The sequence below is a fragment of the Arctopsyche grandis genome, chromosome 3 (genome assembly GCF_051622035.1).
Source record: "Arctopsyche grandis isolate Sample6627 chromosome 3, ASM5162203v2, whole genome shotgun sequence".
NCBI classification, from domain to species: domain Eukaryota; kingdom Metazoa; phylum Arthropoda; class Insecta; order Trichoptera; family Hydropsychidae; genus Arctopsyche; species Arctopsyche grandis.
In genome coordinates, this window is record NC_135357.1 from 12,688,392 (window position 1) to 12,703,566 (window position 15,175).

At 34.6% G+C, this 15,175-nt stretch overlaps 1 protein-coding gene and 1 long non-coding RNA gene across 2 annotated transcripts; both read left to right on the plus strand.

Annotated features, from left to right (window-relative positions):
* Positions 1-6,946: 6,946 nt before the first annotated feature.
* On the plus strand, positions 6,947-14,867 carry LOC143923101 (uncharacterized). The gene is made up of 2 exons (XR_013261696.1): positions 6,947-7,418; positions 13,255-14,867. It is a non-coding gene; the product is annotated as an uncharacterized LOC143923101 (long non-coding RNA).
* LOC143909972 (uncharacterized) lies at positions 8,648-14,867 on the plus strand. Its single transcript, XM_077428296.1, has 3 exons — positions 8,648-8,669; positions 8,714-13,215; positions 13,318-14,867. Exons 1-2 carry the CDS (start codon positions 8,648-8,650, stop codon positions 12,295-12,297), a joined length of 3,606 nt encoding a protein of 1,201 aa, XP_077284422.1. The 3' UTR covers positions 12,298-13,215; positions 13,318-14,867.
* Positions 14,868-15,175: the final 308 nt, after the last annotated feature.

Consider the following 15,175-nt stretch of genomic DNA (forward strand, 5'->3'; position numbering starts at 1 on the left):
TTCTTCAATCATTCATTCATAATTCGGACATCTTTTATTTTTTATAATTTAAAAAAAATACATTTTTTAAGCAATCTATAAATATGTTTTCAGATTTAGTTAACTATTAAGAGGATAAGCTAAAAATTCATATAATTTTTTCGTATATAATTTTCGGATATATTTTTAATTTAATAGCAATAATTTATATTTTAAACATATTTTGTTGTACGATATATGCCGTTAAAATATATCAGTATTATCTATAAATAATGAATGATATTTATAAAACCTTTGCACGAAAAACATGCTATTTTTCGTGGAAAGCAACGGACGTTTGTGTGACAAATCAAATGAATGTGATCCAATATTGAGTGGACAGCGAGGCAGTTCATTTGGAGCACGTGAATTATAAATAGGCTAAAACGAAAGCTTTGTTTGTTGTGCAGTTTGTAGACAAAAAAAAAGAACGAAATCAGATGAAAACATGTTTGTTTGTCGAAAGGGTAGCTGGGTAACAGGCTGGTCATGCATTGTATGAAATATCTATTGAAATATGTACAAACAAAAACACCGACAAGGGACGTCTCCGATCAAATTCATTGGAAAAATAAACGTTGAACAGGGTTGAAATTTTGCAACTGAAAGTAAATTAAATTTATATTTTTTATAATCGAGAAGAAAGAAAGTTTGGCGATGGAACATTTGTCTGTTATAGAAGGAACGGCGGACACGTAGATTACTTGTAGTACCCACTCACAGCCCCAGTCATAAATTGCATTGGGGTGCAAGGAAATTTCCGTGTTATCTGAATAAACAACGTCAGGTGTTACTCTCTCCTCAATAGACAGACAAACATGTTTGTCTTGGGCCTAGGATGTTATTATTAGCTTAACGGGGACCGTTGGAGATATTGAATGGTCCTATTTGAAAGTATTCCATAATTATATGTTGTTGCGGGGATTGCGTTGTAACAACAGTAGATAAAGCTTTCTTTGCCAAGGAAGCTTATGTGATATCATTATGTTTGTCGTGAGGATTTTTGCGATGAGCTTCAGTGCTCAAAAGTTAGAAATTCCAGATTATTTATACAAGAGTTTAGAAAATCCACAATTTTATTTTGAAATGAAGCCTAATAATAAACATATTGGAGTAAGCGTAAACTCCACGACTTAAAATTTCCAAAATGAAGCATTTTAATAAAGGGAAACATAGAAAAAAATTATCGTAGATTAGAGCTTTATTATTGATATTGATTTATTTTTAGCATAAGCAAAAACATTTGGTATCATGGTAAGTACCTTTAATGTAGATTCCGAGCAACACTAGGCAACACGCTATGTAATCTATACACATTTTCAATTTAATATTTTAAAAACAAAATTAAACAGCATTAAAACATATGTAAATAACATAAAATTGATAACAAGAAAGTTTCTAAAAATAAATTACAATAATGAAATAAAATAAAAAGCATTGAACAGTGGTAGATATGGGATATATGTATGTATATGTGTGTATGTATGTATGTATGTATGTGATTCATGAAATAATGACCAAATAAAGCAATAAAAGGAACAACAAAATGGATCAATATGAGGGGGAATATTGTTAAGAGAAAACAAAATCTGTATATAAATAAAAAGGAATTACAGGAATAGTTGGTAAAACAGGGATTAATGTAAAATAGTGAATAATTATGGAAGGATCTGATTAGACATTTGAATAAGATGTTGATTAATAAATAATGACTATCGATTATCTACTTCAAAACCTTAAACAAAAAACATGAAGCGTGAATTGTCCCCCTAGTTTGCAAGGAAACAAAACGATCAATTTGTAGAAATCAGTAAGAATGGAATTTTTTAATTATTCGTTAAAGATTTTTAATATATGTACACTCGATTGAAAGTATTCCAACAGTACTAGCAAATTTCAGATGATTTCTTACAACTGAATTGAAAAGCAAACCAATCGATATGTACATATGTACATACATATATAAAATTTTGTCTGATAACTGTTGTCTCTATAAATACAAGTAGTTTTGGGTGTGAACACTTTTGGGTCGAGGATTGTTAGTATAGTATTTAACGCATTTTATATTTTGATTTTATCCTATTTTCCTTTACATGTACATATATGTACGTGTGCATATGTAGATGAACATCGATAGAAGAAATATTGTGAAGAATAAACCTGACTTTCAAATATCTTTCAAATATATTTACAGAATAAATGAATTTACTAAGAAATTCATTTATTCTGTAAATATTTCCAAATTTCAAACCAATCAACTATTATATATGAGTATCTGCTTCCAACAATCACACGCTTATCACCTACAACATTTTTTTTAAATATTTGCGGTTTGTAATATTATATGTATTTAACATTAATCCGTAGTATAAACATACATATAATGTATTATACATATACATATAATGCGATTAAGTACATATAATATATTATACTATTTACATAGATACATCAATTGCATTATTAAATCACAAAACTACATCTATTTATACCTCGTATACATACATATGTATATGTAGAAAAACTGATAAAGATTTTTTCCTGCTACTGCTACTACATGTATATATGTATATATATATATATATATATATATATATATATATATATATATATATATATATAATATATATATATATATATATATATATATATATATATATATATATATATATATATATATATATATATATATATATATATATATATATATATATATATATATATATATGCCACTTAAATCGTTGTATAAAAATTAAATCTTCTACCAACGAATTTTCCTCAATCTTATACTCATCGACATCCCATATCATACATACATATGTATATGGAAGCATGTATGCGACTGATTTCTGCAGGCCATGTTTTACCAGACAGCCCCTTTTACCTTCACGTATGTATATGTATGTACATATGTACATACGTATGTACGGATGCGTGTTCGCGTTATGGGGGTATTGGGACGTGATTAATTAAAGGAATTTACCTATCGCCACTTCGTCCCTTGCAAGACCGTTAGCCCACCCTCGCCATTTCATCCCCGCCACGGGTTTGACGTCGATACATTATTAGTTACGAGGGGGTGAAATCATGAAGGCATTATTTTCATTTCGACCGAGAGAGAGAGAGAGAGAGAGAGAGAGAGAGAGAGGATTGTTTTAGGTCGAAAACAAAAGCACGAAACCGAATACGAAGTCGTCTCGTTAAAGCAGGTGAAAAATGCAAAATTTCCATATATTTATATATATTTTTCACAGCTAAAAGTTGGGCAATTATTATTTGAAGTGCAGGAAAATATAAAAAGCGTGGGGCGTTAGATAGCTTAAATGCGCAGAAAGATGAGTTTTCCGCGGTCTGAAATTCATAAATTATCCGGCGATAACAATGACATGGGTTTTTTTAAAGAGCCTTTGTGCTTCCTTTCGGTATCTTTTTTTTATCCCCTCCATACTTTTTTTGTACCTGCTCGTAAGTTACGGTTTTAATAATATCTAAATAAAATACCGCGGTCACAATTAATCGCCTTTTTAAACTTCCGCACGTTAAGTGAAACGGACGCTCTTTTTACACATTCATTACGGCTGAAAAAATGTTTTGAGATGAGATTTTTTATTATTAAATTTTAATTCGAGATAATGATTATGTAAAATGAATATTGGACATTATGAGCTGTGTATTTACCATGGGCACCATGGTAAATATAATGACAAATGGAGATAGATTGCCAATTTATTTAAAACCGTTTCAACAATGAAATTAGATAAATTGGCAAACTCTGATGGAAAACGATCGACCTGGATCATATATATGTACATATTTAAGATGTGGCCAGCAACATCGGAGCAGGGATTGAATTCACGACCCCTCAGTTGATAACATTATACACTTACCACTGAGCTACACATGTTGATATTTTAATCATTTCAATTTTAAGTAATATGATTTAATAAAATAAAATTAACGGGGCTTTGGGTTTGTAAATATGTACATACATGTTATATACATACATAGCGCAAAATATACAGGAACCAAAATTTATTTAATATTATTTTTTATTTTTTAATTAAAACAGTCAATTTTGCAATATAAACTAGTAAACATGACTATAGCGTATGGTTTAATACCGGGAAAGGAATAAAAAACAGTAAAAATATCGTTTAAAAAATTTTAAAATTATTCGACTTATTAATGCAATTACCTTAATTTAAAAAAATATTTTTGACTATTTAAATATTTTACTTTTTATAATAATCTGTATACTTTATTAAAATTTTCGACTTATTCGAATTTAGATACCTACATATAATTTTTGAATAATTTATATTAAAAATATATGTACCTATTATTGTCAAATTTTTATTTATATTATTTTAAAAACTAATATATCAGCATTTATCGAATATACGTATGTACATATTCGAATGAAGTAATTAATAAATCTCGTACGCTTTTTGGTGTTGTTCGCGTGCCGTTTCCATTACGGTCGTTAAATGGCCGATAAACATTTTCGCTGGCTCGGAGCTTTTCCGATACATTTTCGCCATTTAGACAACGGACTAGAGGTTTTCCGCCACTTTGGCGGACCCTCCCCTCACCCCATGGTCATCCTAATGTGCGCGCGTGTAATTTTTTTTTCGATCCCTACGTTTCTTGCGCCGAAGGGCAAAAAACACTTATTGGCAACGCGCGCTTTTGTCACATCGGGGAAAAACCGATATATTCCCGGTCATTTTTTATGCTTTTTATTTGTCGCAGAGTGGACGACAAACGACCGCCGTTTATTATTTGGATCGCCACTTGGAACTTATTTGGTGTTGCCCGAAAATGGCAGCCACTGCTTTTATTGTTTCCACTTCTACGTTATTGTATAAGAACTTTTATTTTATTAAAAAAAAACCACTTTTAAAAATGGAACGAGAGGAATTGAGATTGTTTAAAAATCAGTTACCAAATACAATTAATTATAAAAATAAAATTTCATCTTCGGTGCCTGTTTTTAATCACGAAGAATAAGTATGTTTGATAAATGCTCAGTTATTTAAAAAAAATATGCTTCAAAACATTATGTCGATAATTACATATGAATGTACTTAGAATTATATAACCTATTAGTGAAAAAAATATGTATATGAGAGATAATGAGGGCCTATAATGCGAATTTTGTAAGATATAGTGTGAAAACGATAAAGTTATAGGCGTTTAAACAATTAAAATCTAACAAAACGAGTCGGGGGTGGAAAGTCAAACAAACAAGGCTATTGGAAATGGATGAGCTATCGCGTTCTCCAAAATTTTTGGATTCTAAAAAGTGTTTATTACGATTATATGTATTTCACCATCAACTTAACGGGCCCGATTGAAATCACTATTGGCGGCCAAACTCGCAAAATGGCAAAGTTTCAAAGCGATCGGAAGAGTGTAGGACGTTTGTCAGACTAATTGACGAAGTGAAACTAATAAAAACCTTGTAAAAATAATATTCAACTTATGGATGATGTAAAATCAACTAAAAGTTAATAAAGGTTAATTTACATCGTCAATGCCAAAGTTGTAACAAATTATTGTATAATTTCGATATATGTAATAACTTCTACTACATAGTAGTAGTAGAAGTAATTTATTGTTGATCCGTGGACAAGCCATCTCTGAATGAATACACGAAACAAACCCGCCAAATATTTATACCCAGCATATACTCTCATCATAAAGAGATCATTGGTCGATGAGTCGCGAGATCTTATTGGCTGTTATATTTATACAGCTTGCTCATATAGGCCGAAATCTTTTTGGCGCTAACGCGAGATCAAGCGATCAACATTGATTTGAACCAGTGGTCGACGAATACCAAACGCCTAATATCCACGTTTTAATGTTATTTGCTCACCTTAATAGGTATAAAATGAATGTTGTATGTACATTTGAGCCGTTATATTTGAAAGTGGCTGAAGTTTAATTTTCAGTTCCAAATACACTATTTCTGTTTGTTTTAATTCACAAATTTTTATCACTTATTTTAATTCGATATGTCCAGAATCTTGGAAAATCAGAATAAACATATTACAGACTACCAGTATTTCTAAATATTGTTAAAAGCGAAACATTATATTTAGTATTTTGCGTTTAATAAAATTTAGTATACTTCATTCAATTATAATTTTGGAAATTTCAGTTCACACATTCCTCGATTTTAATGAATAATCACGTTTTGCTTTTGATTTTGGCGTTATACACAATAATTTTCTATCATACAGACTAAACGAAAAGACATTCAAAATGCATTCAGAGAAATCGAGGGACGCATTTGTATGCAGGTAATAATATTTAATACCAATATATAATGCCATTTCAGTGCTTACTAAATTTCCAAAAGTACATATAACCCATGAACCAATATCGAAAAAGAGAACGATAAAATTTTCTCACAAAATAAACGGATATTGCGTAACATTAGCACCCTTTCCTGTGCGGAAATGGCCTTTTCTTTTACTTCAACAGGGAACACCACCTCTTTCACTAAACGTTTACTGTATTATATTTTACACCGAACAACCCGCGATGCACTGGAATTTTAAATTTGAATGGATGAACAGAATATTCAACGCGTACCCTTTTCACTACCGACTGCGCATTTTCCCCGGGAAATGGATGAATTGTCTCTTCACGTGTCACCTTATAAAGTCGCACAAACTTACGAGACGTTTTCTGACATTACACGTTCCTTAACGTCTGTAACGCGTGTAAAATTAATGAATCCGAAGCGCAGCCGGGGGTATTATGCAAAAGTAAACGAGTGTCTCTCCCGGAAAGGGAAAGGATGCTGGATACGGCTCCGGGGGCAATAAAGATGGGTACTGTTCCGACTTTTGTAATGACGTGTGGCAAACAGTCTTATTAACTGATTGTCGATTGGCATTATTGACGAGTTGGCATTAGTGTCGGCCCAAGCGGAAATACGCGACGGTCGACAGAGTCACCGAGTAGACGGCGTACGGACAGCTTGTGTTCCGTACGCTCCGCTGGCCCACCACGTGCAAATTTTACATTTCAATAAACTACATCAAACCATTATCGAAGTCTTTTCCATGATGGTCCTTCGAACCGGATACCAGTAACCTAGGCCACAACACCAAACGGACAAACCAATAGGAAAAAACGTGGTCGAGAAAAAATGGATGTCAATTAAGAAATCGGTATCGTTCCTTTGTTACTATCCATACCTTTCCAATACTAATAACATGTTTGCTTCTATTTCAGCAATATATTGATTGATGTACAGAGGTACATGACCGCGTGATTGACGCAGAAAATATATAAATAAAAACATAACCTACAAAGACGCATGGGACACAGAGGTAATCCAAAATTATCGGAACGATCACATAAACATCGTAAAGGATATTCAAGTAAGTGAATGTATTCAATCTCAGGCAATCTGTTCAAAAGGCAATCATGTGGGTAGGTCAGTTTTTAAAATATGTTTTAAAGTATAACAATTAATTAACGCGATTGTATAAAATAATATCGCGCTACGAAGGAAGGTTTCATCGGTCGCATCGAATTTCGTATTAAAAGTGTAAAATCAGATGTAGTGTAAAATTAGCAAAGCACGTGGAGAATTATACTTGTAGCCCCAAAGTGGCTTAAACCAAGTACATACCGGTATATTCATATCGGTAGATCTTTGTTTCTTAATGTGTGTAGAAACACCCTCCCCCCCCCCCCCTTCCACGATAAATGTGGAATTATACTTGTAGCCCCAAAGTGGCTTAAACCAAGTACATACCGGTATATTCATATCGGTAGATCTTTGTTTCTTAATGTGTGTAGAAACACCCTCCTCCCCCCCCCCCCCTTCCACGATAAATGTGGAATTATACTTGTAGCCCCAAAGTGGCTTAAACCAAGTACATACCGGTATATGCATATCGGTAGATCTTTGTTTCTTAATGTGTGTAGAAACACCCTCCCCCCCCCCCCTTCCACGATAAATGTGGAATTACACTTGTAGCCCCAAAGTGGATTAAATCAAGTACATACCGGCATATTCATACATCGGTAGATCTCTTTGTTTCATAATGTGTGATGAAACAGTGGTGATTTAAAATAAATCACAAGACTTGTAGCCCCAAAGTGGTTTAAATCAAGCACCCACCAATTTAGGGTTGTAATTTCTTCCAAAATATGTTGGATAGATTCTGGTGATAATAGTTAAAGTAGAATATTAAGATTCACGGTTAATCATTGAATATTATTACCTTATCTCTACGAATAGTTCAATTGACAGCTATAGTAGAGAACAACTGTATTTATGAGACGAAATAGTGCAACTTTCTGAAACAAATGTCAAGTGCTGAAAACGAGGAAATAGAAGCTTCGACTTCCAAGTCGCATAAAGGTCGAAATCCAACTAGGGACGTAGAACCTATTAGAGACAGGTCAAGCTCTAGAATACATCAGACTCGAAGTCAGACTCAATCGATAGAAATATTAGCGAAGGAAAATAAAGTAGAAGTCATAATGACGTCAATAGAATTAAGGTATTCAGGCGCGGTACAAAGACTAAAAGGAAAAATAGATAAATCCTCCGAATTAGATGAAGGACAGTATCAAACCATTAAAGAAGCATACGATTATGTCCGAAAACTCCATTACGAGTATTTAGATAACCTTACAGACATACCGAAAGCGGCCAAAATAGACGAAGAGTACGATGCAATTACAATAACAGTTAAAAATCTTAAAGCAGCATTAGATTGCCAATCCTTTCAAGATAGTAAACTAAAGGTAGAGCAAGCAACAATTAAATTTGCTAGAGATAAGTTACCGACGTTAACCATTCCCACATTTCAGGGAGATCCATCTGAATGGCAATCGTTTCAACAAGCTTTTAAGAATATAATAGGAAACAAAACGGAATATTCGAATGTCACGAAATTGCAATATTTGCATCAATCCTTAATCGGTCCCGCTTTGGCAGCTGTATCAGGTTTAGATATTAGCTCAGACAATTACGAAATAGCTTGGAGTATTTTAGACAAGCAATATAATTTACCAAGACTTAATCTCAAAACTAGGATTAATTCACTTTGTGACTTAAAATTAATCACAAGAGAATCACATATCGAATTGAGAAATCTATTGAATCAGGTAACAGTGTGTATTAAAAACATTGAATCGTTGGGTTACGCGAGAGAAATTTTAGATCCATGGGTAACATGTTTAGTTCTAAGGAAATTACCTTTTAATATAGTAAGAGACTGGGAAATATCGCTGGTTAGCAGAGAAATGCCACCATATGAAAGTTTAGAGACATTCTTGCAGAATAGATGTAATGTATTACAATCTACTGCATCTGTAACTACGGTGAAGGAATTCCCTCATAGTCGTCAAAGAATCATGAGAACTCATGTCGCGAACAAAAACCCATCAAGTAAGGTAAACGCATGCGCATTCTGTCGAAATAATCATTTCATAGGCAAATGTGATAAATTCAAAGCAAAATCCAGTATGGAAAGAAATGAATTCGTTAAATCTAATAACATGTGTTTTAAATGTTTAAATTCATCGCATAAGATAACAAATTGCAAGTCTAACTATAATTGCTTAAGGTGCAAACAAAACCATCACACTTTGTTGCATCAGGACGATACATTTATTTCCAATAATACGGGAAGGAAGTCAATTAATGCTCATTCTACTCATTTCTCTCAAAGGGAGATAATTTTACCGACGGTACAAGTAGACATTATAACGTCCAATGGAACGGTCGTTAAGGGTCGCACATTATTAGATTCCGGCTCACAAGTCAACTATGTTACCACATCTTTCGCTAAGAAGAATAACTTCAAATTAGAGAAAATCTCTCAAAAAATTGTAGGTATCGCTAATCAAGAAAGTAGCATTCGTCACATCACCAAGGTGACCATAAGGTCTTCAACCACTAATTACTCAACCAAAGTGTTGTGTTTGGTATTACCAGAAATTACTGGCGAAATTCCAACTGTGAAACTGGATCAACAGTTAATTTCAATACCAGCGGGAATCAAGTTATCAGATCCCCTTTGGAATAAACCGACGCCAATCGATTTATTGCTCGGCGCCGAGATTTGCGTTCATGCTATGAAAGCAGGAACCATCCAGTTAGGAAAAGGTATGCCTATCTTAAAGGATACCGAATTCGGATGGACAATAGTTGGTCCATATCCCGAAGTAAATAATGCTCCAGGGAAGAGCCACATAGGCTTAAGTCAATTAGACAGTCACATTCAAAACTTTTGGATGATCGACCAGGTTCCTATGGTAAAACATCAATCTCTTGAGGAGAAAAGATGTGAGGAACATTTCCAAGCACACACATCACGAGATAAAAACGGTAGATTTTGTGTAGCTTTACCATATAAAAATTCCCCGGTAGTATTAGGAAGTTCATTGCACATTGCGGAGAAAAGACACAAAACTTTGGAAAGACGTTTTTTAGCCAATAATAATTTAAAAATGGAATACAATAAAGTTTTAGAAGAGTACATAAATTTAGGACATATGTCAGAGTGTGAACCTCCGGAGGCACATGAGGTTCATTGTTATTTACCTCATCACGTCGTGGTTAAGGAGTCTAGCCTTACCACTAAATATCGTGTAGTTTTTGATGCGTCCGCAAAGACAACGTCTAATATCTCACTAAATAATATTTTGATGGTGGGACCTAATGTCCAATCAGATTTGTTAAGTTTACTACTCAACTTTCGACTCCATAAATACGTGATTACTGCGGATATTAAGCAGATGTACCGACAGATTCAAATAGCAGAGAAAAATAAAAATGTACAACGAATCATTTGGCGAACAGATCCCCAGAGTAAATTCAAGCATTACAAGCTTAATACAGTAACATTCGGAACTGCTTCAGCCCCATTTTTAGCTACTAGATGTCTAAATCAGTTAGCAGAGGAGAATAGAAACAAATATCCCATCGCTAGTAAAGTGATCGAACGTGATTTTTATGTTGATGATTTGCTCACGGGAACTAATACTATTGAAGCTGGTAAATTATTAAAGGTTCAACTGGAAACCATATTATTATCAGCCGGTATGCCCTTAAGCAAATGGACATCGAACAACTCCGATATAATCACGGATGTTAAAGCTGACGATTGTTCAGATTTTAACTTCTCTAACGAATCACACAAAACTTTAGGTTTATTTTGGAAACCGCGGGAAGACGTTTTTGTATTTAAGGTTCAAACCGAAGTCGAGACTGAAAATATAACAAAAAGAAACTTTTTATCAGTAATTAGTCAGATCTTCGACCCATTAGGACTATTATCTCCATTGTTAATTAATTATAAGATATTAATGCAATCTGTCTGGCAACAAACCATTGGTTGGGATGAATTCATTCCTCAGACAATCTTCAAAAAATGGAAAGATTGTCAATTATCCAATACAGTCATGAAACTTTATAAAATTCCTAGATTGATAATACTAAATAATGTCATTAATATACAGGCACACGGATTTTGTGACGCATCCGAGAAAGCTTATGGTGCTTGTATTTATGTAAAATGTACTGATCAATTGGGAAATTCCAAATGTCATCTTGTGTGTTCTCGTTCGAGAGTCGCTCCGCTCAGTTTTGTAACTATTCCGCGTTTAGAGCTGTGCTCCGCTATGTTATTATCAAAGTTAATGAAGTCAACAATAGACCAATTAACAATTCATATTAATGAAAAATATTATTGGACGGATTCAACCGTCGCATTGCATTGGATTAGAGGAGAGTCATGTAAATGGACCACCTTCGTTGCCAATCGAGTGGCCGAAATCCAATCAATATCTCAACCCATTGAGTGGTACCATGTCTCCTCTACAGACAATCCAGCAGATTTAATTTCTCGAGGGACTCAACCATCAGAATTAAATCATAATTCGTTATGGTGGGACGGCCCTAGTTGGTTGAAATTAGACGAATCACGATGGCCTCGAAGACCTCCTGAGATCACAATAGATCTTCCAGAGAGAAGGGTAGTCACTAACGCTACCCTTGTGAGGGAAAATAATTGGATAGATAAACATTCTCATCTTCCAAGACTCCTTCGAGTTTTATCATATGTTCGTCGGCCACTAAGGAATAAACAATTAAACGTTAAAGAAAATAACGAACCGTCCGCTTTAGAATTAAAAGATGCTTTAAATAATTTGATAAGGTTATCGCAAATGGAATCATTTCCATTGGAATATCGTTTGCTGAGCAAGGGACATCCAATTCCCAGTAGCAGTAAATGAGCTAAATTGTCCCCTCTATTCCACGAGAATTTAATTTGTGTTGGAAGTAGACTTCCTCTGGGAACAACTCTATCAACGTCACCCATTATCTTGTCAAATAAGCATAAACTTACACACATGATTGTCCGAGATGCGCACTTGAAATATATTCACTTGGGTACTCAAGCCTTACTGTCGTTATTGCGGCAGACCTATTGGCCATTGGCCGGACATAATACTGTCAAAGGAGTGGTGCGTTCATGTGTCATTTGTTTCAGAAATAAACCACTGTCACACAATAGATTAATGGGATTACTCCCGCTTGAACGTACCACTGCGAATTTTCCTTTCAGTCATGTGGGGATAGATTTCGCAGGACCTTTTCCTGTGAAGAGTGGTTGCAATAAGAATTCTAAGATAATTAAGGGTTACGTTTGTGTCTTTGTGTGTTTTTCCAGTAAGGCAGTTCACTTGGAACTTGTCGGAGACTTAACGAGTTCAAATTTCTTAAATTGTTTAAGAAGATTCGTAGCCAGACGTGGCAGGCCCAATACGATATATTCCGACAATGCTACTAATTTTGTCGGTGCAAGTCGTGAACTCGTTAATTTAGTAAAATTAATTTACGAACGTCCTCATGAGGAGAAGCTACTACGGTATGTAGCCTCCGAAGGGATTCGTTGGAAGTTTAACCCGCCAAGGGCGCCTCACATGGGAGGGCTGTGGGAAGCAGCGGTTAAATCCATGAAGATTCATTTAAACAAGGTGTTAAAGGCCACCACCTTAAATTTCGAATCATTTTGTACGGTATTGACTCAAATAGAAGCTTGCATGAATTCCCGTCCTCTTAGTCCCTTGTCTTCGGATCCACTAGACCTTTTACCCCTCACACCTGGACATTTCTTAATTGGCAGATCCTTACTCGCTCTTCCAATGGAGGTTAAATATAACACTAATGTCCATGCCAATCTGCTTCAGATACAATTGACCACAGCAGCATTTTGGAAACGTTGGTCGGCGGAATATTTACATTCTTTGCAGTTACGACACAAATGGAAGAAGGACTCGAGCAACAATCTGAGTGTGGGTCAAATGGTCCTGTTAAAGGAGGAACACATGCTGCCAACCCGATGGGTCTTGGGTCGAGTCACTAAATTGTATCCCGGACCAGATGGCAGAGTTCGAGTCGTCGACGTCTTTACTGCCAGCGGAGAGTTTCGTCGGTCCAGTCATCTAGTGGCGCCATTGCCGATTCTACCACAAGGACCACTTGACAGGAAGGAAGATCAGCAAGAGGGAGGAGAAACAGCAGCTTCAATTCCGTCAACTTCGGTAGCTTAGTTTAACCCGAAGACACTACCCCCAACTCATATTACTTATTAGATGTAATCATGAGTTTAAATCAGTCAATGTTAATAGTAGTACTCCGTAATTCACTTTAATTGTGTTGTGTGTATAATTTAAGCTATTTTCATTTTAACATTCGGCAGTATATATCTCCGAATTTAATCTAATCATTTTGTCTTTATAATATAAGACTTGTCTCATGTCATCACTCGGAAGGATTATATCCGAGTTTAAAATAAACTGTTCAAATTTGACAGTTAAAATTAGATTCATGATTTGTTAATGTTAGTCTCCAAGCCACACTTAATGGAGCATCTTAAATTATTTCATGTCTACTTAATTATAACCTGCCGGGAGTCATCCGCAGGTCTTATGTTTCTTGTTATGAAAACATAAGTTAACTCTTACTGTTTATAGTATTTATGTGAATCATAGAATAAGTAAATATTATAATACTGAACATTTCGATGTAACGTAGAGACATCTATAATCATAGTTCGCCTTCATTTCCTGCTTGTAGGAATGAATGAATGACTTTCCAATTTACTTTTAATTTAGCAATGTTTGTGCTACTTGTTGATGAAATCAAGTTAACTTAGGAGCATTACACTCACTAATCAAGTTTAGTTGATCGGTAATAGCTGATCTGTCTTGACAACTGTAACAGTGTCAACATTGTATTGTCTAAGTTAACATCAAGATGAGGAATGCTTAAGTTTTAAACCATATACAGTCCACTCTCTCTTCTTTAAAGTAAACTTATCTTGTAATGCTTATTCACAGCTTCAAAGGAGATTTCAAAAATTTTAATGTAAAGAGAAACAACATTCACCAGAGGTATACCTATAAGTTGAAATATTACTGAACCAATAAATTGATTTTATCCTCACACTGGATGAGGCAAAGGTTTCATTATTCACCCTCTATTTAATTATTTTAAGAGCTATGATTTATTGTAAACGACTCGTCAGTAATGCTGTAACTCTGTAGAATAACTGTATTGTTCAACAGTTTTCCTATGTGGGACTATGTTCCGACTTTTGTAATGACGTGTGGCAAACAGTCTTATTAACTGATTGTCGATTGGCATTATTGACGAGTTGGCATTAGTGTCGGCCCAAGCGGAAATACGCGACGGTCGACAGAGTCACCGAGTAGACGGCGTACGGACAGCTTGTGTTCCGTACGCTCCGCTGGCCCACCACGTGCAAATTTTACATTTCAATAAACTACATCAAACCATTATCGAAGTCTTTTCCAGGTACTTAATTCCTGGGAAAGACAAGCTGGCCCTGTCTCGTTACACGGCGAAACGCTACGCAATAAGGGAACGTGCGTGTGCTTTACGATCGATATAAACAAGATTTTAATTGTGCACCGTGCAAATTGAAATAATTTAAGCGCCTCATATATATTTTACGTACGATTTATTCAACCTAGTTTAAGTTATGATCGTTTTAAATCAGATCATACCAACATTTTATTAGACGAAGCCAATTAAACCTGTGTTTCTTCTATGTATGTATGTAGATATGTAGATCTCAAGCCATAT